Source organism: Bos javanicus, chromosome 12, assembly GCF_032452875.1.
Source record: "Bos javanicus breed banteng chromosome 12, ARS-OSU_banteng_1.0, whole genome shotgun sequence".
In the NCBI taxonomy this organism is placed as follows: Eukaryota; Metazoa; Chordata; class Mammalia; order Artiodactyla; family Bovidae; genus Bos; species Bos javanicus.
The window spans coordinates 19,310,807-19,334,783 of NC_083879.1; the positions used below are offsets into that span (position 1 = coordinate 19,310,807).

The 23,977-nt window shown below is 46.2% G+C and overlaps 1 protein-coding gene across 1 annotated transcript in view; it reads right to left on the bottom strand.

Moving 5' to 3' along the window:
* Nucleotides 1-23,977, bottom strand: part of EBPL (EBP like) — a 28,935-nt gene continuing 4,958 nt past the window's right edge. The window contains exons 2-4 of the mRNA XM_061434648.1: nt 7,898-7,967; nt 2,210-2,348; nt 1-556 (exon numbers count right to left, since the gene is read on the bottom strand). Of these exons, the coding sequence (XP_061290632.1) occupies nt 316-556; nt 2,210-2,348; nt 7,898-7,967 (450 nt within the window). The 3' untranslated portion in view covers nt 1-315. The remainder of the gene's footprint in view (nt 557-2,209; nt 2,349-7,897; nt 7,968-23,977) is intronic.

A 23,977-nucleotide genomic window follows, 5' to 3' on the forward strand; every position in this document is an offset into this window, starting at 1 on the left:
TGGCATTTCACGATAATTGGCTTTATTAATGTAGAACAATTAATGTTAGCCATAAAAGGATATAATTAAATGTGTTTTATTCTGTTTAAAACTTATTCTGTTCCCTGTATTGCCATTTAACTGGAAAAAACAACAACAGCAAAAACTCATCAAGCTTACAGTCCATTTGAAATTGATTCCACTGAAATCAATTAGGTTGTTCCAAAATGACAATAGAAAAAGAAAAGCGCAGACTGGAATGCGTTACATTTTGGCCCAATAAAAAAAGGATTCAATCTCATAAAGCAAGCTGACAGTGTTTATGACTTTGAAAATTCACTGAAACTTTTTGCGTGAATTAGATCCTTTGTGATGCATTTTCTTGAGTTCTACCCATGACTGCCACAGTAACAGTCCTGGGATCAGAACCCAAACACCATTGAAAAATACCAGATAGACCCAAAAGTAGAGCCAACTGTTGGTGTTGAGGTTGGGGCTTCCCATTAGCCAGTCTGGGCAGAAGGTCATCCACCCGCCATACAATTCACACACGCACAGGGTAATCTGTACGAAATGCCTGTTAGAGAGAAAGAGACAGTGATGAAACTGCCAGCTGTACCAACATCATCTCCCACAGCAGAACACCTCCCTGAAGTGGGAACTCAGGTTTCGCACGGAGCTCCCTTGATGGGGCAAGTTGATCACTGATGAAGACCCATGCTTTCCTTTGGAGAAGAAAATGGCAACCCACTCCAGTATTCTTGCCTGGAGAATCCCACGGGCAGAGGAATTGGCAGGCTACAGCCCATGGGGTCACAAAGAGTCGGACACGACGAAGAAACACTTTCCTTGGAGAAGCAACAGCACCCTCTCTAGATTATGCTCCGAGTTAAAGAAGGTCTCTTGGGTATCTTGGAAAGTTTAGTGAAGTCACGAAAGAGAGACCTGGATGTGAACCTATGAGCTCCAATCTCCCCTGTTGGAAAAGGGCTAATAATAGTCCCCTCCTTGAATAATGCTTCGCTGGTGGCTCGGTGGTAAAAAATTCGCCTGACAATGCAGGGGACTGGGGTTCAATCCCCGGGTTGGGAAGATCCTCCGGAGGAGGGAATGGCAACTCGCTCCAATCCTGTGGCCTGGAAAATCCCACAGACAGAGGAGGCCTGGCGGGCTACAGTCCATGGGGTCTGTAGCGTCGGACATGACGTAGCGACTAAACGACAACCATCTCGAATAATATTGTGGAGATTAAATGAGATGTGCAGATAAAGCACTGCGCCTGGTGCATATTCAGCCATGCATATGTGTGAAAGTGTTTGAAATAACAAAACGCGTGGGTAAACGTGGCAGACTCACAGCCACGATCGTGGACATGTAAGGCACCCAGAAGCAAGCTCCAGGAGATGTGAGGGACAGGGAAGCCTGGCACGCTGCAGTTCGCAGGGTCACAAAGAGTCGGACACAGCTGAGTGACTGAACAACTACAAGGCACCCAGAAGGAAATTTTTCCTGCCAACTCTCTATGTAAAATTGGGTGGGGGCAAGTGCATTAAATGACTTTTGAGGTTTCTTTCAAGTCTGAAATTTCATGACAAAGTTTTATACAGGCTTCTTTGATACAAGATGGTGGAAATGGAATGCCACTGTGCCCAGCTGACAGGAGTCTAAAACCATTCCCTGGGACTCATTCCCGGGAAAGCAATCTGTTCGTCCCAGGTCACCCTGTCCCTAAGGAGGAGAGGAAGGAAATGGAGGGAGGGGGCGGAGCCCACAGTTTCAGGGCCTGACTGATGGATGGCTAATCTGCCGTCTTTCTCCTCCATCTCCCCACTCTTCTGCCTTCCTCATACCTTCTGTAAGCTGCTATCTTGCATGTCCAGCTCAGAATTACATAAGAGACTTCTCTTTGTGACAGGTGGAAGAGAAGTTTCTAGAATGATTTGGGGGCAGAGGATGAAAATAACTACTCTTTGATTTTCCACAATATTGGTGGCCAATCACTCAAAGCTGCTAACACTGTGCTTGTCTATACAGGATCGAGGTTGTCACTACCATCATATTTCTAGTGTTTTTTATTTTGACCGATCCGAAATTAAGCTGTATCAGATGATTTTCTACTCCACTTTTCGTCTAACAAAGAACGGTGGTCGTCATCCACTCCACATGTCACTTTGGCATCGGGACAGCTGGTGTTTCTCCTCTTTCCAGCCGGATAGGGAAGAGCACTTACCGATAATGTTTCTCTTTGACGATGGCATAAACGAGGACCAGTGCCAGAGATCCACCCAGGACGACCGTCAGAATTTCCACAGACACGATGGTTGGATCAAAATAAAGCCATCTTGCATCAGCTTTGCCATATTCTTTCCCTAAAAACAAAACACTTTGTTACTCATCTGGCAACTATTTTTAGGACAGTTGGTGGAAATGACCTCCCCCCACCACATTTGGAGGAGGTAAAAAGAATAACTGAACTGCCATTCTCTCTACAGTCTTCATGATGCCTTAGTGGAAGGAAAGAGGGGTCCTGAGACAAAAACCCATTACCACCGGACACAAGTGATGATAACAACATCACGTTACATTTGTAAAATGATTTGCATTTTCCAAAGTGCTTTCACAGGTGTGGCTTCTTCACCTCCTCCTTTTCCATCATAAGCAGCAGAATTCTAAACCAATTCGACACAGTCAGACTTTGCAAAGTAATCTTTAATAATTATCTTGGTAGATGCATTATAATTCCTAACTTTAAAATTTCAATATAAAGTTTGTATTAGTCAGACGTGGGAAAATTACTGTTCAGGAAATGTTTATAAAAACACGTTTATTAATAACTGAAGAGGAATTGAGTGTTGAGGGGCCAGCAAGGAGGGGAGGGGAGCAACACAGCCTGGACTACAGAATGAATCTGAAATGGACCAAGAGGGCATTTCAGTCTGCTACAGACACAGTATTCACTAACAACAGCCACCACAAAAGCCCCAGTTGTGCTGACCCGGGGGTAGGTGTGCACTAAGAAATCTTTTCAGACCCCATTATCAGGATGGTTTCTTCCAGAAAGCACCATGAGGTCAGAGAGTCTTCATGCAAGGCCTGGACCGCGGGCCTTGCATGAAGTCATATTTCCTTCCCTCCTTCTCTCTTCTTTCCTTCCTCCTCCTCTCCCTCCTCTTTTTCTCTGTCTTTATCTCTTTCTTTTTCTGTTTGCCAAAGTAATACATGCTGGTCCTAAGATCTCACATAACCAGTGGGGGAAAAAAATACCCCAAAGCCCCCACCTCTTTGCTTCAACTACGGTTCTCACATAACTTAGGAAAGCTATGAATGGTCCCAAATTAGCTACATGATCTGATTGATTGGTCTGAACAGCACAAAACAACAGTCTCTTAATGGTTAGAGTTAGGGTCCCTCCGGGGCTGGGGACAGAGGTTTCTGATGAAAGGCTGTCCTCAGGGAAAGGACAGGCCAGTAAACAGAGTGAGCTATTAAATGAGATAACACAGAGAGACACGCTGAGTGGAGAGTCTGTGAGAGGCAGACGCAACTGGCAGAGGCGTCCAGCCTGTCCTGAGCTGACTGCCAGCCGTGACCTCACCGGAAAACAGCTAACAGTGAAAGTAAAAGTTTTCCCTTTAAACACAGATACAACAGGTGGGATACAGCTCCTAGCGTACCCAAAATCTAAGAAAATATCACAAGTGCAAGGTCAGTGCTTTAGGAGCGAAGAGATTAGGGGGTATTCAGACATTCACAAAAATAACCCTATTCATTCATTAAAAAAAAATATATTTATTTGGCTGTGCTGGGTCTTAGCTGTGGCACAAGGGATCTTCAGTCTCTGTTGCAGCACTCGGGATCTTTAGGAGCAGCACGGGAACTCTTAATTGCAGTATGTGGATCTAGCTCCCTGACCAGGGATTGAACCCGGGGCATCAGGAGTGGGGGGTCTTAGCCACTGGACCACCAGGAAGTAGCATATAGACGCCTCTGTGCTAGACCTCAAGAATGCCTAGCACAGAACACAAAGTCTGCCTGCTGGTGGCTCACGCAGTAAGTGACGGGGGCAGAGAATGGGGCCAGGGAGGCACTGCACAGACCAGGAGATGAGGGGTTCGGATCACCTCCTCTTCACCCTACAGGGGAGGGAGAGAGTCCACCCTGGGCTCATGGGGCGGCTCAGCACACAACAGGCGGGCGACACTGGACGGATGAGGCTGACGGCGGCTCCTCGGTGATGTGAGACTCGAAGGCTCGGGGAGGAGGACACGGGCCACGGGGGGCCACAGGGGGGCCGTACTAGGACACAGAGGGAACGGGGCGGGGGGGCCGTGGGAGGCGGGCTGTGCACTCAGGGTGGGTGAGCCCTGCTCCCACGGGCAACGTGGCTGGCCTGCTGGAGTAGTTCTGAGCGCTGGCAGGGCACTGAAGCCGGCTCCTTAGGGACACACAGGCGCCGTGCTGGTCCGCGAGCCGGAAGGGTGTGGGGGTGGGGGCTGCTTGTCTAGACTTCCATTATACGGGCAAGCAGGGTGCGGAGGGGCTGTGCGCTGAGGGTGTTTGAGGGCCTCTGGATTTTACCAGGAGTCAAGGCACACGCACCCCTGGATCTTAATCTCAGGCTCTTCTCTTACTCCCAGACCTTCCACTGTTGGTGTTCAGTTGCTCAGTTGCATTTGACTCTTTGCGACCCTACGGGCTGCAGGATGCCAGGCTTCCCTGTCCTTCACCATCTCCCGGAGTTTGCTCACACTCGTGTCCATCGAGTCGAGGATGCCGTCCAACCGCCAGCAATCAAGGCGATGAAGTGAGGATAAGCACCCCACAGATCAGTGGCCAACCCACCATTCGTTTCTGTCCCAAAAGGTTCCCGGTCCAGTCTCAAGGGCCAGTTAGAGGAGGGGGTCACTTAACACGAGCCCCACATAGACCCTCGAGTGGTGCGCCAGTTGCCCCCACCTTGCGGAAGTGTGTATGAACTGAAACACAGCTCTCACTCCCTAAATCAAACGGCCTCTTATGGAACTTGTGCTAAGAAATAATTTGAATTACAGAAATAAAGTGCATTTAATGGAGAAACAAACAAAAAATCTCAGGTCTTAAATCATAGGAGGCGAGCCCTGAATAGGGGAGGGAGAGGTGTTTCAGGGGAAAAGTTTGAGCAAAAGCCTGGGGCTGAGCGCGCTTGGTGTGTCTGAAACTAGAGGTAATTCAGCAAGTTGAAGGAGACAGGATATGTGTGTGCGCGCGTGCATGCATGTGAAAGTGGGGGCGGGGGGGAGCGGCAGGCCCTGCTATCTGCCCGCCCCAGTGGACCAGACCTCTGGCCTCTCATCTACCGCTTAACTTTGACCATCTCTTTGCAGGTTCAACGCCTATAAAGGGAGGGAAAGGACAAGCAGAGCATTAACAAACCTAATGTGATCCTCGTCCTTTTTCCTGTGACTGACCGCCAGGCCCGGGCAGAGGTTTAGAGAAAGATGCACAGGCAGAGCTGGAGGAGGCATCCAGGAGCAAAGCCACGCTGCGGCCTTTGCCACAGGGCAGAGACGAGGACGCGAGGGGCGGCGATTCTTTTTCTTAACCAAACTCAGGTCAGCCTCCTCCGAAACCCTTTCTCCAAAAGGCCCCAGCACCTTGGGTTCTGGGCTCAGCCCAAGAATCCTGCTGAGTAACCTTAGTGATTTATCCTCTCAACAGCTTTATAAATGCCACACCGCAGTGTTAATTGTATTGACTCTGTCATACGTTACATCCCTAGTAAGAATTTATTGTATAATTAGAAGTCTGTACCTTTTGAACATCTTCATCTAATTCCACCTCTCCCCAGCCCCTGCCTCTGGTAACCACAAATCTGATCCTTCTCTAAAATGAGTTTCGGTTTTTCAAATTCCACATAAAAATGAGATATTGTCGTTTTCATTTTTTTCTGTCTAGCTTCTATCACTTGGCATAATGTTCTTCAAAGTCTGTCATCACAAACTGCAGGATTTCCTTCTTTTTATGGCTGAATAATATTCTGCTTCCCTGGTGGCTCAGGTGGTAAAGAATCCACCTGCAATGCAGGAGACCCAGGTTCGATCCATGGGAAGGGAAGATCCCCTGGAGAAGAGAATGGCAACCCACTCCAGTATTCTTGCCTGGAGAATTCCATTGACAGAGAAGCCTGGCGGACTACAGTCCATGGGGTTGAAGAGTCAGATAAATACAATGCAGGTTGTTTATCCACTCATCTGTGAGTGGACACTCAGGTTGTTTCATGTCTTGGCTGCTGTATAATAGATACTGCTGCTATAAACAGGGAGTGTAGATTACCAATCACTCCTGATATCAAATCTAATTCCTCATCCCCCACCCTTTATATCAATACCCTGGCCTGCCTTTAGCAAGGATCCTGTTGAGTCTATCATCAGTCCCCAAGCCTTGATGTTTCTTCTTAATAATTTTCCATCCACTGACTCCGACCCTGTTCCCAGCCTATAAATCCCCACCTATCCCTGTATTTAGGGCTTCCCTGGTGGCTCAGATAGTAGAGAATCCGCCTGCAATGCAGGAGACCTGGGTTCCATCCCTGGGTTGGGAAGATCCGCTGGAGAAGAAAATGGCAACCCACGCCATTATTCTTGCCCAGGAGAATTCCATTTTGGGGCTTCCCTGGTAGAACTAGTGGGACAGAACCTGCCTGCCGATGCAGGAGATGTAAGACACGTGAATTTGATCCCTGGGTTGGGAATATCCCCTGGAGGAGGGCATGGCCACCCTCTCCAGTATTCTGACCTGGAGCATCCCATGGACAGAGGAACCTGGCGGGCTATACTCCATGGGGTTGCAAAGAGTCGGGCACAACTGAGTGACTGAACATGAACACATGTCCCTGTATTAAGGGTTGAGCCAATCTCTTTCCCACTGCTGTGGTCTCCGTGGAATAAAGTCTTCCTTACCATCTTTAACAAGTTCTACATCCTGGTGAACCAAAATCAAAGGACAGTCCACAGATCAATATCCAGGAGGCCTTACCCCAGACCCTCTGAATCAGAATCTGCATTTTAACAAGAACCCCAAGCAATCTGTGTCCTTCTGTTCAGCTGTGCTGGGTCTGTGTTGCAGCACATGGACCCAGTTGCTCTGAGGCATATGGGATCTTAGTTCCCCAACCAGGCATCGGACCTGTGTCCCCTGCATTGGAAGGTGGATTCTTGACCACTGGATCATTAAGGAAAACTAGTTAATATCTCTGTAGAGCAGGAAGAGTTCTGGAAATTATCTACTAGAATACATATATGTAACTGTAGCCTACCAGGCTCCTCTGTCCATGGAATGCTCCAGGCAAGAATACTGGAGTGGGTTGTCATGCCCTTCTCCAGGGGATCTTCCTGACCCAGGGATGGAACCCAGGTATCCCGCATTACAGGCAGATTCTTTACCATCTGAGCCACCTGGGAAGCCCGTACAATATATATACATTTATATACAAATAAATGTTAAAAGTATGGAAAACACCCAGTTTAAATACTGCAGACTCCTCAATCTGTACTCACTGCAAACATTTTAAAATATAGCTTTATTGAGATATAATCCATGTGCCAGGTCTGCTTTTTCTTAAATCTGTTTACAGTGTATAATTCAACAAGTTTTAGTACTTTCCCAGATTTGAATCACCACAACCTCACTTTACGTTAGTTTCTACTTCTCAAAAGAAACCAATACCCACTGTTAGTCATTCCCCATTTCTGGCCAAATCCCACTCCCTTCCTGCACCCCCACGCACCCACTAATCTGTCATCTCTCTCCATAGATCTGTCTCTTCCAGACATTTCATGCAAACAGAATCATACAACGTGGGATAGAGGTACTCATTTAATGGACAGCCGTACTTGGAACTGACCCCCCACATGTGGCAGCGCCAGCATTTTACACTCACACAACGAAGCGATCACGGCATCTGAGTCTGTGACGTTTCCCACCATACACAAGTAGACATAAGGGCCTTCCTAGAGAGAAGAAAAGGAAAACATGCTCTAATTCAGCATCACACCCACAGGATGGCACCGGAGGCACACCCCTGTGCGGGCAGCACCCCTTGCCCAGCATGCAGGAGCACACGTCCCGGCCAGCACCCTCAGCCCCGCACCTCGCAATCCCAGTGTTTATGGGCGGGGGCAGGTGAGGGCCGACCTTGGAAATGAATCCATCCGAAGTGAATGTTCATACAGTAAGTGCTAGTTTTCAGTGACTGGCATTCTAAAACCAGAGGTGTGTTCAGATGGGGAAAAAAAATAAGCTGAAAATTTTGTCCAAGAGTCTAAATGTTATAGTAAATAAGCTGAATTCTGGATTAATCCAGAAGTACTTCAGAGTACTTCATTGCATCTCACCTCCAAAAAACCCCAAGATCTCTCTTAACAAACATGGTATTTAAGTATCACTATCAGAGCAGGAACTAGATCTTTCCTCTTGCATAAGGGCAAATTCAGGAAAATTAAAAATGCTTACAGGCTATATTTAAAATTTTGGGTAAGGAAATCTCTGCAATTATATTTAGCATTTCATCAGAGAAATGTTCCTTTGCCTAAGATTTCAAAAACTGGATTAACTAGGATTCTCTAAGATATCTGATTATGTTGTTCCTTTAAAAAAATTTTGTTGCTGGTCAATACAACTTTTTTTTGGTTTCTTTTTACCAAAACAATCACTTATATGACATCAGAACAGTGTCTCTGCCTAAACCCTAAGCTCACTTCTAGTACAAAACTTCCCAGAGGCTACCAGTTTTAACCACTTCTAACTGTAGTTCTGGCAACTATCTTTATACTTATATTACTATTTCTATTTTTTTGTGCTTAGTCGATCAGTCATGTCCGACTCGCGACCCCATGGACTGAAGCCCATCAGGCTTCTCTGTCCCTGGGGATTCTCCAGGCAAGAATACTGGAGTGGGTGGCCATGCCCTCCTCCAAGGGATCTTCCCAACCCAGGGATCGAACCCAGTCTCCCACACTGCAGGTGGATTCTTTACAGTCTGAGCCACCAGGGAAGCCCAAGAATACTACTGTGGGTAGCCTACCCTTTCTCCAGGGGATCTTCCCGACTCAGGAATCTAAATGGGGTCTCCTGCATTGCAGGTGGATTATTTACTAGCTGAGCTACTGGGGAAGGCCCACTATTAACTGCCCATCCTGAAAAATTACGATATAAATTATACTGTTTCCCCTTCCCTTCCCTCCATCCAATTTTTGATAATGTAGGGGAGGAAAAACTTCTTCCTCCCCTCTTAGGTTCTGTAAGCTGGTTTAAGAATTAACTGACATAAATGGATTAAAAAGAAAAGCATACACATTTGACTTACTATGTTGACATGTACATGGGAATCTTCAAAAGGAAAATGACCTGAATAAGCTGTCAGGCCCCAAAACTCATACGCCTTTTTACCCAAAGACCAGTAACTGCAGGGATGTGAAGAGACCAGGGAGCTTGGGCTGAGGAGTACTGTCCCCAGGAAATACATGGGGAGAAACTAACAGAAGACAAGGGTTATTTGAGTCAGGCTACTTACACAATACCATTTCAGCACTGACTCCCAGTCCACAGTGAAATGAATGTTCTTTTCCTCCTGGTAAAGGGAGAGCACCTTTCTCAAGGGAAATTCAAAGACCTGATTTGAGCTAGAAAGCGGGGAGATCAGAGTGCCCTTCCGCATCTATTGTTCTCAATTGCCTTCTGTTCAAAATCCTCAACATGCCAAAGTGGCAATAATTTGGAGTGGCGTGTTCTGAACTCTTTTAACAGCTACATGCTGCTGCTGCTGCTGCTGCTGCTGCTAAGTCGCTTCAGTCATGTCCGACTCTGTGTGACCCCATAGACGGCAGCCCACCAGGCTCCCCCGTCCCTGGGATTCTCCAGGCAAGAACACTGGAGTGGGTTGCCATTTCCTTCTCCAATGCATGAAAGTGAAAAGTGAAAGTGAAGGTGCTCAGTCGTGTCCGACTTTTAGCGACCCCATGGACTGTAGCCGAGTTCTCTTTAATTCTTCGGTTAGTTATCCCGAATTTGTAACTTCAGGAATAAGCTTCAAACCTCACCCGACTCCTTCATCAGTGCTGTGCAGTATATGGACTTCTGTGATATCAGGCGAGCATGAGAACCCCCAGCAAGCTCTCTCCCACTCCTCCCCACTTCTCTCAGCCTCTGTTCACTTTGTACACTGCTGAGATTGATCGTATTTCCATTCTTGTTCTGTAAATGTATTTGTCTTCCTCATTTTATCTGTAAGTAGATTCTCAAAGCTGAAAAGTCAATCAATGCTCTACTGACAATATGGCTATTATATAAACAGTGTTCATTGGAAGAGGCTACAACTTCCTACTCTACAAATCAGTATTTCTGTCACTTAAGAAGAATGTGGCAAATGGAATATTCTTTCTTACCTTCATACATCTCTCAAAATCATGCTACATTTTAGTTTCCTTTGACTTTGGGCCAGGACTTTCTTATATTTTGGTTTATGCCACAGTTTGTAATTGCCTTTCTTTTTCTCTAATTGAGAGAAGAAACCCTACTTTCTCCCCGTCTCATTAACATAATCTTACAGCTTCTTGTCCATTCCATTCTTTGCTGAACAGAGGCTTGAAGCTGGTTTCTCTTTTCTTCCTTTAAAAGATTTATTTATGTATTTATTTATGGCTGTGCAGGGTCATCATTGCTGTGCTCGGGCTTTCTCCAGTTGCCGGCGAGCGGGGGCTACTCTTTCTTGAGGTGTGAGGGCTTCTCACTGCAGCGGTTTCTCTTGTTGCGGGGCACAGGCTCTAGGCATACAGGCCTCAGTAGCTGCAGTGCATGGACTCAACACCCATGGCACACAGGCTTAGTTGTTCCACGGCAAAGTGGAATCTTCTTGGATCAGGGACCGAACCGGTGTCCCTGCATTGGCAGGCGGATTCTTCTCCACTGAGCCACCAGGGAAGCTCTATATTTTCCCTTTTCTTAACATTCTGTAAGTTACCTAATAGGTAAGTGTGGTTTATTTCAGAGCATATATGATAATCCTAGTCCTTAAAGGAGATAAAAAAAATTACACAAGATAATGTTTTTAAACAAGAAGTACTCCCTGTCTATTTTGTAGCTCCTTATTCTCACCAGCTGATTTTTTTATTTTTAGCAGAGCCGTAGGAAGTCCACATCTCTTCCCTGGCATGACTGGGGAACTTTCTAGACAAAAATACATCTGCTGGACTGGCCAGTAGGGGCAATGAGGCTGAGCTGAATATGACTCTCTGTGGGGCTCAGTCCACCTATCTGTGAGATAAAGGACTTCCCAAAATTAGACTGTTGATCTCATGACTTCCACGAGCAACCTCTTCAACTGGAGCCATCTGCAAACCGGGACCCTGACATCCTGTCTGGCTCTTTCCTCAGGAGGAATTCTGTGGGTAAATGCAGGATGGGGACCTGGATCTAAGTTCAAGATCAAAGTCACTGGAAACATTAGTTACTATTTGCCAAGAGCCAAAATTACCTGTAGAATTTTAGAGAATGAAAACAGACTTACTTCCTCCCATGAATTCATATTTTATATCAAATGAACCACAAAATGCTTTTTCTTCCCTGTGAAAATTATTTCCAGGCTCTGGAAGATGAAATTTATATTAACTTGCAGAATAAACTTGGAAGGTTATCAGCTTCAAAAGTCTTTAATCATACTATATGGTGAAGAACTAGCCAGCCAGAACTAAAATTCATGTTTGAGCTCAACAGCTACCTGGAGATTTTAAGGACCAGATGAAAGGTGCTTGGTAAGCAGCAAAGGCCATCAGTAGGGTGTTGCTTAACTGGGAAGGAGGGCCTGAACAGGTGGAGGGGTAAGTGCCCTGTGCTGCAGGCTGGAGATCTGGGTGAGTGAGCAAAAAAAAAAAAAAAAACCACAGCAGATTTTATTTCTTATATTCCCTGCTACCTTGACCTCTCTGAGTTTCAACTCCCTCATCAATAGAAAGCAACAGAGTAAAGCTCTCAACAGATGTTTGATGAATGAAGAACTGAACGAATGAGAGAGTCATGAGCAGAATTAGGCTAGATCTTCACCTTTCGCAGAGTGTCTCTTACTGACTGGAAGCCCTGAGTGCGGCACTTGGTCCACTGACCTCACTGAGTGGTGGCCCGGGCGGAGTGCCGTCAGTGGAGGGCCAGGCGCGGAGGAAGGGGGCCCCATGGAGGGTTGTGGGGTCAGAGCCTTTTAAGCCCCAGCCTTTCAAGTAGGAGTGGGCTGTGCGTCCCTCACCTGCCACCGGCCATCAGTCATGGGAAGGCCAAGCTCGTGGCAGCCCCCAGGGCAGACTCCCTGACTGACTGACTGGGCTTGAGGCTGTCGTCAAGAATTTCGGAGTGAGTGCAATTATTCCTACCACTGTCTGAGAGGCAGACACCTGTCCCCTAAGGAGCACAGCCTGAATTTTTACAGAGAAACTCACTCAGGATGTAGGGGCAACAGGACAGGAGGTCTGGGTTCCCTTGAAAATACTTCAGCAATAATGAAAGAAAAAGGAAGGGCGGGGGAAGGGAGGGAGGGAGAAAAAGAAAAAAGTGACAAATGAAGCAAGTGCAGCAAAATTTGAAAACACCAAACCTGCTCATTACACTAGTCTCTCTACATCTGTGCCTGCTTAAAATTTTTCACAGTAGGGCTTAATTTAAAAAAAGATACATGGGACTTGCCTGGTGGCCCAGGGGCTAGGACTCTGCACGCTCCCAACTCAGGGGGCCCAGATTTGCTCCCTGGTCAGGGAACTAGCGGAGAAGGCAATGGCAACCGACTCCAGTGTTCTTGCCTGGAAAGTCCCATGGACAGAGGAGCCTGGAAGGCTGCAGTCCATGGGGTCGCTAAGAGTCGGACACGACTGAGCAGCTTCACTTTCACTTTTCACTTTCATGCATTGGAGAAGGAAATGGCAACCCACTCCAGTGGTCTTGCCTGGAGAATCCCAGGGACGGGGGGCCTGGTGGGCTGCTGTCTCTGTGGTCGCACAGAGTCGGACACGACTGAAGCGACTTAGCAGCAGCAGCGGCAGGGAACTAGAGCTCATGTGCCTCAGCTAAGACCCGGTACAACCAAATATATAAAATAAATAAATACTTAAAAAAAATATATATATAGCACCTTTTCATACTGTTCATGGTTAGACAGCATCACTGACTCATTGGACATGAATTTGAGCAAACTCCCGTAGATGGTGAAGGACAGGGAAGCCTGGCGTGCTGCAGTCCATGGGGTTGCAAAGAGTTGGACACGACTGACTGAACAACAACAACATACAGCACTTTGTCAAAAATGAACTGCTGTCCCTTGCGTTTCTGGGTTCCTGACTCAGGACCCCGTGGTCCCAGAGGTCCTCTGCCCTCACACTTCTCACCAGCCTCAACGTGTCCTACACACACACGGATACACACACACACACCAAGGATAAAAAGCAAGGAGAGCCAATGGCCATGATCGCAAAAAGAAAGGGAAAATGGTCATGGTGTTTGCACACCCTTTTCAAATTACCTGTGCCCTTCTGGTGAACGAACAGCCATCGACATGCTAGCCCCCTGTCCTCCTGGCTCCAGGTGACACGCTGAGTGAATTCTCCATGTTGTCCAGTTAAGTCTGCAGAGAAGCTGCAGAGTGGGCTTCCGCTCACTCTGTGTGTGCATGCTAAGTCGCTTCAGTTGCATCCGATTCTGTGACTCCATGGACTGTAACCCACCAGGCTTCTCTGTCTGTGGGATTTCCCAGGCAAGAATACTGCAGTGGATTGCCATGCCTTCCTCCAGGGGATCTTCCCGACCCTGGGATCAAACCCGCGTCTCTTGCATCTCCTGTACTGGCAGGCCAGGTCTTTACTGCCAGGGCTCACCCTGATAAGGGCTCTTTTCCTGTTACAACTCACCTGTCCTTGCCCCACATCGGTGCTCCCAACCCCCACAGCATGCTGACTTTCCGTCACACTTTTCTTTACTCTTCCGACATCCTTTCTGGTAATGTGGGCTGCTGTTTTACCATTTTAACAATTAAAAATTATTGAAGTGATACGTGCTGTAAGTTAAAGAAAATTTACAAAAAGCTATAAGGTAAAAGGTAAAAGTCTCTTTCTTTCCCAATCCCCAATCTCACCCCCAGAGACATCACTGCTTGAGTTCCACAGTAGCCTTCAGGAAATTCTTCATGTATATGTTATTACATAGCTACAAATATTTAAAATACTTTCTCCCTGCATTAGTTTTCCTACTATCAACCTAGAGGGTGATGAGGACAATTCCACAATGTTTATTGACTTAAAAGATTTTAAGTTCAATGTATCAGGAATTTTGGTTTAAAAACCATTTAATTCATATTAAATGCTCTAAAATGGGACTGGACTATACTGTCTAATTGAGCTGCTAACAAAATCAACTTAAAAGCTAAAATGAATCATGGCAAATAAATTAAGAAACAAAGGCAAGACTTCCCCGGCATTTCAGTGGTTAATACTCTGTATTTCCAATGTTCAATTCCTGGTCAGGGAACTAAGATCTCACGTGCCTTGAAGTGGGGGAAAAAAAAGGCTGGTCTCATTTTTCACTTAATGTGTTCCAGACATGTAGTTCTAACAATGCATTTTATAGACTTTCAGACAGCTACAAGTCAAAGCTCAGATTTTAAAAACATGCTTGAGCTGGGCAAGTTTCTGCTATTTATAACTCAATGACCAATTGGTAAAGAATGCTCAATTTACTCATTTCACCCTTAAAGAAAAAATTTTATAAGCCTTTATAGGCTTTATAGAAATAAGAGAACATACATTTTCTTCTTGTAATTTGTGTTTGTATTTGTAAAGCCTGAATTTATAAATATATTTGCAAGGTTTTAAAAAAAAAAAGTGTGTGAACGAAGAGCCAGAAAAACTGCAATGCATTAAGAGTGGGAGAATAAAGTGGAGTAAGAATAGAATCAATACGTAAATCCTGTCAAAATGTATTAGCATTTACTGATCTGACTCATAAAACCTCAGCCTAATCGGACTTGATTTTTCCATGTCATGGCAACAGCACACATCATTGTTTCTGGAAGGATCAGCTGCTTCAGCCTCCTACAGCCCCTCAATGACAAGGCTTTATTGACTTCATAAATATATGCTGCCCAGCTGTCATCCGCTTAATGAGGCGACGACTTCCATTCGATGGAACCATTCCATTCGGTCCTAGCAGGCGGGCTGTTGCCTGACATTAACAATGGGCCATGCTGGCCCTTTCAGAAGTTGGGGTACCACACAGCCACACAAGTTCTATTGTTCCTACAACATGGCAGCTTAGTGTTTGCTTTAGGACTTAAAAACCACTTCTCCCCTTTAAAGAATATACCCTCCTTTGCTGAGGCAGTTACTTCTTAGATTTGAGACCTTCCAAGGCTCATCTTTATTGGACATGTGTATTATCACATGATTACTTAGGGATTGGATGAAAATTAAAACTTAATCCAAGTAAGAAGGATGGTGAGGAGGGGTCACAAAAGGGACAGAGGAAGGATGAACATTTACTGAACTCTGCTAAGCTCTGGGCACTGTGCCCAGTGCCCTTCATCCTTGCTATTCATATATGGTCCACGGACCACAGCTCGAGCACCAGCTGGGAGCTGGTGTGGACTATCAGACCCTAGCCCAGACTTATGGAGATTCCTGGGCACAGTCAAGTTTGAGGAGACCTGCCCTAAATTACCAAGTTTATTTAATTCTTTCAACAAGCATTCGAAGAAAATATTAGTTCCATACTTTATGTCTACAAATTTGGGGTAGATATCTCAAATTTGGGTCCTGATCTCAGACTTTCAGGCTCCAAAACTGTGAGAAAGAAATTTCTGTTGTTTATAAGCCACTCCGTGTGTGGCATTTTGTTGCAGCAGCCTAAAGAGACTAACACAATAAGGAAACCCAGAAAGAAAGTTTCCTTTCTCCCTCCCTCCCTTAAAAAAAAAAAAAAAACATTATTTTGCTTTTTATTTCTCTTTGCTGCCAAAAGAGTTTAATGCAAAATACAAGTATGAGTAAACAATGAAATAATTTCCCCAGTGCTCAGCTGTAAAGAATCTGCCTTTCATACAGGAGCTGCAGGAGACTCAGGTTTGATCCCTGGGTTGGCAAGATCCCCTGGAGGAGGGCATGACAACCCACTCTAGTATTCTTGGCTGGGAAATCCCATGGACAGAGGAGCCTGGCAGGCTACAATCCATGGAGTCGCAGAGAGTCGGACACGACTGAAGTGACTTAGCAGCAGCAGTAAAGAGGGGAAATCACTATAGTGAGAATTCTGGTTTTTCTGTATATGCTCTGCAAAGCCTCCTCAGCGTGTATGTCTCACACATATTTAATGCACATACTCTGGTGGTTCAGTCAGTAAAGAATCCGCCTGCAATGCAGGAGACCTGGGTTTGATCCCTGGGTTGGGAAGATCCCCTGGAAAAGGGAACAGCAACCTGCTCCAGTTTCCAAATTTGCCTGGAAAATTTGATGGACAGAGGAGCCTGGCAGGCTCCAGTCCATGGAGTCACGAAGGGTCGGACACAACTGAGTCACTAAAGCACCACGATTATTTCATAACGCACATATCTTTCTTCCTTCCCTTCTGCATCACAGAAAGGATTTCCAGCGGGAAAAGGGGCGCTGCCCAGGATTTCACAGGTGGGAAAAGACAGAGCCGGCCGCACCAGCACACCTGTCGGACCCCAAAGCCCGTGCTCCCCCCGCCTTCCCACTCTGCCCCAGGCTTCTTGAGTCAGAGCTCCTCTGGAACAGCGCCGAGTAACCAGCACTTGAAAGGCAGCCTGTGGTGTGAGTGAAGGTGAGTGACAGGGCGGAAAAGAGCCAGGAAACCACGCCGTGGGAAACGGCGGAGCTGCGGCTCAGCCTCCCTTTGGGCTACAGAAGATGGCACAAGTAGGACCCAAAGAAATCTCAAGGGGGCTAGTCTCAGCTCAACATAAGGCAACATTTTCTTGTAACTAGAGCTATTCTATTTGGGAAAGATGGCACCCACTGAACGTTCTCAAGCACAGGTGGCTGACCCAAGGACATCTGTCTGGACTATGAGAGAAGTCCTATTTCAGGGGGAGACTGGGCTACTTGGCTCCTGAACGCCACTCCCAGACTATGGCAACGTTCTCACTTTCCACACGCGGTACCGGGCGTTCCTCTGGATGTGTGGGGCACAACGCACCCTGTGCCTGCCACGGACTGGGCCAGGGTCTGCACCGCGACAGCCGCTCCTTCGGCTGCAGGTGCCCGGATCCAAGGATCGGGAGCGACAAGGAGGCAGTCAGCGCACGGGCTGGCGGCTGGCCTACGAAGCAGCCCTTGCAAAACATCACAACCTGAACAGACCCGAGCTGGGCCCGTGACAACATTCTTATTCTCCAAGAGCACCAATTCAGAAAGAGGGCGTGAAGCCAATCTGATTCTGACAATGAATACGTAGGAGAGGTCAGGAGAGGCCCAGAACAAGTCGACACTCTGAATAAAGTCAAGCTGCCAGGAAGCATAGTGCAGTCGTTGGATTGGGCTGCCACAGAAAAGTACCACAGATCGGGTGGCTTAAAACCGCAAGCACTGAACTGTGCCTCATCTGGAGGCTGGTGTGCAGGATCAACCTGTCAGCAGGGCCGTTTCTTCCCAGGGCTGCAGGGGGATTCTGTCTCCTGCCCCTCTCCCCTATACCTTCCAGGGGTTTGACGGTACTCTTTGGTGTGCCTTGGCATGAAGGAGTCTCACTCTGATCGATGCCTTCAAGTTCACATGGCGTTCTCTCCCTGTGTCCAAATTCCCTCCTTTATAAGGAACCAGTCATTATTGGGAGAAGGTCCATGCTCATGACCTCACTTTAAGCGAGGAAGTATTATACTGTGTTCTACTTTTACGGGGATCACTATCCCAAGGAGGCAGAGGAGGAGAAATGGGAAATGGGACCAAGGAGAGGCATGAATCAGGTAGGAGGCTACCTTAGTGGGTTTAGCAACTTAGTAAAGCTGCTTAGTAACAAGCTAACTGATGTCTCAATCTTACACTTGTCCAAAGACTGTATGAACTATTGCTTCTTTGGGGAGTTCCTCTTGGGTGAGAAGGAAGAATTTATCCTGTGGTTCCCAAAAATCATTGTCAAAGGTTCAGCCCGTGGGTAGGGATGTGGGAGCCAAGTGGGACCCCAGGACCCCACACCTGAGTGGCATGTGAGGGGCCTGGGGCAGGGGCTGGAAGCAGAAGGTGCCTGGATGGGACCCAGTGAAGCTGGAGTTGGTTGCCGTCATGGTGGCAGAAGCAGAGCAAATGGTCAAGGATCAGACGAAGCCAAGAAGATCTGAGAGGTACCTGATACACAATCTTGCTATCTCCTACTGGACGACTGGGGGAAAGCAGCTGATGGAACTACAAATGGGGATCATGTTTCTGGGATCTTCAAACACTGGCTTCCCTTGGTTTAGTCACTTAGTCATGTCCGACTCTTGTGACTCCATGGACTGCAGCCCGCCAGGCTCCTCTGTCCACGGCATTTCCCAGGCAAGCATACTGGAGTGGGTGACCATTTCCTTCTCCAGGGGATCTTCCCAACCCAGAGATCAAACCCGGGTCTCCTGCATTGCAGGCAGATTCTTTACCAACTGAGCCACCAGGGAAGCTCTTAGCTTCCCTTAAAGCAAGCAACTATACTTTTCAGGATTCATCCTGGGTAAACACTTAAGACAAGTGCATAAAAATATACAGAGAACATTCTATGTAATTGCCAGCAACTGGGAAAAGCCTGTAAGTCCAACAATTTAGGATTGGTGAAAAAGATTATACATGAAGTATAACGGAATCCTAAGCAGTTATTTAAATTTATGAGGTATTAATAGTTCAACAGACTCATACAGATGGCCACTGAACACAGCTAAATGGAAAAAAAGCAACAAAGAATGAATAATATGATCCCATTTTTTCAAAAAGGATTCTGACAAATATTTGTATGGATATATATATTCATATAAATTCTGGAAGACTATTTTTAAGAATACTAACAATAATTATCTCTAGGTAATTTTAACTTTTCTTCCTTGTAGATATGTTATTTTTTTACAATTATTGTGGAAATAAATAATTTAAAGAAATTTTGTTTTAAAAGACTGTCTGACATAGAAAAAAAACTGACATTTTAACCACTTTTTTTTTGCCTTGTGGCATATGGAATCTTCGGAGAAGGCAATGGCACCCTATTCCAGTACTCTTGCGGAGAAGCCTGGAAGGCTGCAGTCCATGCTAAGGGTTGGACACGACTGAGCGACTTCACTTTCACTTTTCATGTTCATGCATTGGAAAAGGAAATGGCAACCCACTCCAGTGTTCTTGCCTAGAGAATCCCAGGGACGGGGAGCCTAGTGGGCTGCCGTCTATGGGGTCGCACAGAGTTGGACACGACTGAAGTGACTTAGCAGCATATGGAATCTTAGTTCCCTGAGCAGGGATCGAACCCATGACCCCTGCACTGGGAGGGCACAGTCTTAACCACTGGACCACGAAGGAAGTCCAAGAACTGACATTTTAGATATCTGAGCAATCAGAGGCTTAAAATGCAAATGGTAGATGCTGCTAAAAATTAAATGCAAAGAATCACTCTTCCATTCATTCAGTATTAACAAATATTCCAGAATAGCTCCTACAAACCAGGCACCAGGCCAGGTTCTCGAGATAGAAGAAGTCAAAACAGTTACAAATTGTGTTTAGTGTTATAAAAGAAAAAAGATATTTCCCTGGAATATTTTTATTTCAAAGGAAGTAAGTTTAGTTGCATTAAAATTTTTTGAAATATTTACAGGCTTTCTCCTTTTACAAAAGATTTTAGGTTAATTACAACAAAAAACATTCCACTAAATGGTAAAATATACATAAGAATTTGGATCAGGGACAATAAAAACATCTATATGTAGACTATCTTTTGTTATTATAGAGCTTAAATATGGTTCTGAGCATCCAAGCAGCCAAAGTGAAAAGAAGAAACATTTATTTTGTTCTTGCCATCAGAGAGAAAGAGATCAATTTTTTAAAAAGAAACTAAGCTTCTCCTAGCCCTTATCTGCAAAGGAAATTTCTCATATGAGAAATTTCTCATATCGAGTGACATTAATAAATATTATTAATATTTATATTAACAAATATTATTTTCCACATGAAATAATAAGAAAAAATCTGCTAATCCATAAACTCTGAGAGGACAAGGGTCATCTATTTTGTTTGTATCTAGACACAGGTTTCCCAGCAGGCACTCAGATTTTGTGGAAAGGAGGAACAATACGTCATTCTGAGATGTGGCTACATGGACAGCCATCCCAATTGCTAAGGAACATTCTTCATCATGTCAGAAAACAGACTGAATCCTGATCTGTAGAAGTTCGAGGACTGTCTACCACCCTAAATAATGGATAGTGGCTCATTCTGGGCGCTATTCTTTAGGCTTTGACACCATAAACAGAACCACCAGGAGATTATATCTGTACCTAAAGTTATGTGTATGTATGTCTATATATCTACCTAGATTTATCATAAGGAACTGGCTTAAGCAATTGTCGAAGGCTGACAAGTCCCACGACCTGAGGTTGAGTCAGCAAGCTGGAGACCCAAGAAAGCCAATGGAGCTCTAACCCAAGCAGAGGCCTGAGAAGAGGCGGAACCAATGGTACAGATCTAGTCCAAAGGCCAGCAGGCTTGGGATTCAGGAAAAGCCCTTGTTTCAGTTTGAGTCAAAAGGCAGTAAAAAGCCAATGTCCCAGCGTGAATGTCTCCCAGGTAGGAGGCTTTCTTTCTGACTAGAGGGAAGACCAGGTTTTTGTTCCAGTCAGGACACCAAGGAGATCCAACCAGTCAATCCTAAAGGAAATCAATCCTGAATATTCATTGGAAGGACTGATGTTGAAGCTGAAGCTCCAATACTTTGGCCACCTGATATGAAGAGCTGACTCATTGGAAAAGACTCTGATACTGGAAAAGATTGAGGGCAGAAGGAGAAGGGGACGACAGAGGATGAGATGGCATCCTGGATGCCATCACTGGATGCCACTGAATCAGTGGAATGAGTTGAGCAAACTCTAGGAGAATGGTGAAGGACAGGGAAGCCTGGCATGCTGCAGTCCATGGGGTCGCAGAGTCGGGACGACAGAGCGACTGGACAACAGGCCTTCAGTTGATCGGATGAGGCCCACTCGTGTTACAGAGGGCATTCTGCTTTACCGATGTAAATATTAACTTCATCCAAAACACCTTCACAGGACACCCAGAATAACGTTTGTCAAAATATCTGGGCACCCCATGGCCCAGTCAAGGTGACACACAAAATTAACCAGTGAACCATTACTCTTAACACACAGCTAAACCCACTGTGATTCACCAGGCTTACCAAACCGCACAGGACTATGAATTCATTTACCAGAGAGGATATCTATCTTAGAGCGAAACTGATGAAGATAATGATGCCAAAAATGGAAAGGAAAACAGGAGCCAGCAACAGACGGCGAATTAAAAGGCAACTTCAGACCTCATGACAAAGTAGTGGGAGGAAGACAATTTTAGAAAGTCCCAAGATCAGAAGCTGAAGTTACTGCCATGAAGGCAAAGAACAGATGGCAACGTGAAACAGAAAAGGGTAATGTCCAAAATACACCATTAATAGGGAGGTAAGCAGCCTCAGGATTTCTTGAAGAAAGACGACGCTTGGGCGTTAAGGCAGAATGAATGGAGAGACTACAGAGCCCAGATGTTCCGTGACAACCGTCCTGCATCCTGATGGACAAGCCCAAGTGCTGCTCCACAGTCATGAGAGGGTGGGAATGGCTAGCCTAGGGGTCTGAGCAGAGGACCAGGGGCAGAGTCAGGCCCATCCGATTCCCCTCGGTTCATGCGGCCGGGCAACGCCAGACAACACGTGGGCCCGCACACAGCTCTGCCGTCCACCCTCCCCTGGACCAGGCTCCTGCTCACACATGTGCTCAGACCTTCCCACCTTAAACCCCAAGTCCCTGGCTCTTGCCGCATCTTTTGAACTTTTCTTTGTAAACAAGGAAGAATAAAGGGTGTTGATCAGCACCCAGCTCTGTGAGGATGAAGTCAACAGCCGCTGCAGTTGCTGACGGACCGCGCTCCCTGAGAAGAACTCGGGGTGAAATGCAGCATGAGACACACTGTGCTTCAGAAAAACAGGCCCCAGAGATTGTAGGATGCACGTCTCAGGAGGAATTCTCATGAACCCAGATTCAAGCATCTTCACATGTATGGTTGGACAAGCACTGATACTGTTACCTTGAGCTATCTTGTTTTTTTGTGACCAGCAGTGATTTTTTTTATCGAGGACGTGTGCTCGACTGCATGTCTTCCCTAGCCAAAACCCATATATAAGCTCTTTCGTGGCAACCCACTCCAGTATTCCTGCCTGGAGAATTCCATGGACAGAGGAGCCTGGTGGGTCACAAAGAGTTGGACACGACTGAGTGACTAACTTTCTTTCTTCTTTCTTTTCCCCTATCTTTTGGGGGCAGCTTCTTCTGAGCTCCTGAGAGACTGTCTCCTGGGCCACTCACAGTCCTCAGTAAGGTCCCTGAATTAAAACTTAGACTCACAGACTTCCCTGGCGGTCCCGCAGTTAAGAATTCATCCGTCAATGCGGGGGACATGGGTTCGATCCCTGGTCGGGGAAGACGCCGTGTGCTGTGGGGCAACTAAGCCCACAAGCTTAGAGCCCGAGCTCCCCAGTAAGAGAAGCCTGCGCATGCCAGCTAGAGAGTGGCCCCGCTCTCTGCAACTAGAGAAAGCCCACGCAGCAACAAAGACCCAGTGCAGCTAAAAAAACACCTCTATATATTAAACAAATTTTTTAAAAAAGCAACTTACACTCACAGCTCTTAAGTCTGTCCATTTTTCTTCAAGTCGGCACATTCCTGCACTGTCCTTCCTTCCACCACCAAATCTCCTGCAAGTCTGGCATATACTTCCCCTCTGCCCCACCTGCTAAGCCCTTGCCCCTGGCTGCTGGTGCCCCCATTCAAGCAATGCCATCTACATCCACTTCCTGACGGCTGGTCCCAGAAGGCTCAGCCTTCACCTTTTTTGAACTTTTTATTTTTGTAACAGTGCTGCACATTTCACGGTGATGCTGAAATTCCCTTCTTTAGCTCCCAGGACCCAGCACTATATCTTGTTCTTGGCCTTGCCCCCAAGATTCTTCCTGGATCTTCCTCTTCCTGATTGTTCAATAGCAATATCAAAAGACTCTGCTGTCATCCCCAGGCTTTTCACCGTTCTGTTTTCTCTTGCTCGGAAGTCACTCTCCCCAGGGCTTCCTACGCTCCTCCAGTCCAGTGAGGAACTTCCAACTCTCTGTTCCACCCTGACTCTGCCTCTCCAACGGGTCTTACATTTTCAGCGCCTTCCAACCATTTCCCCTCAATTACACCCTGGAGTCCCAGATTCACAGTTCTAAAATCAGACTTTCTTGTCCTTGTTAACATTATCAACATTATCCAAGCCAGCCAAATTCTAAACCCCAAGATCATCTCTACTCCCGATATATATATAACTGGTTACTCTGACTCATAAAATTCTTCCCTGCAAAGTCTCTTGTATTTCGCTTTTCTCCTCATTTTAACTTTCATCACCACCCAAGCTCAGCTTTCTTCTCATTCCTAAAATACTGCAATCGGTTTTAGCTGATCTTCTTGCCCTGAACTATCCTTTCCAATCCACTCTGCATCTGTTAGAAGACAATTTTCCATAAAGATCTCCTATTCTTGCAATGTCGGGCTGGGGTGTCTAAGCACAGGCATTCACACTAATTTAAGAATATTCCTGGTGGTCTCATGGTTAAGAATCTGCCTTGCAGTGCAGAGGATGTGGGTCTGATCCCTGGTCAGGGAACTAAGAACCCACATGGTGTGGATTAATTAAGCCCAGTGCCACAACTTCTGAGCCTAAGCACTAAACTACTA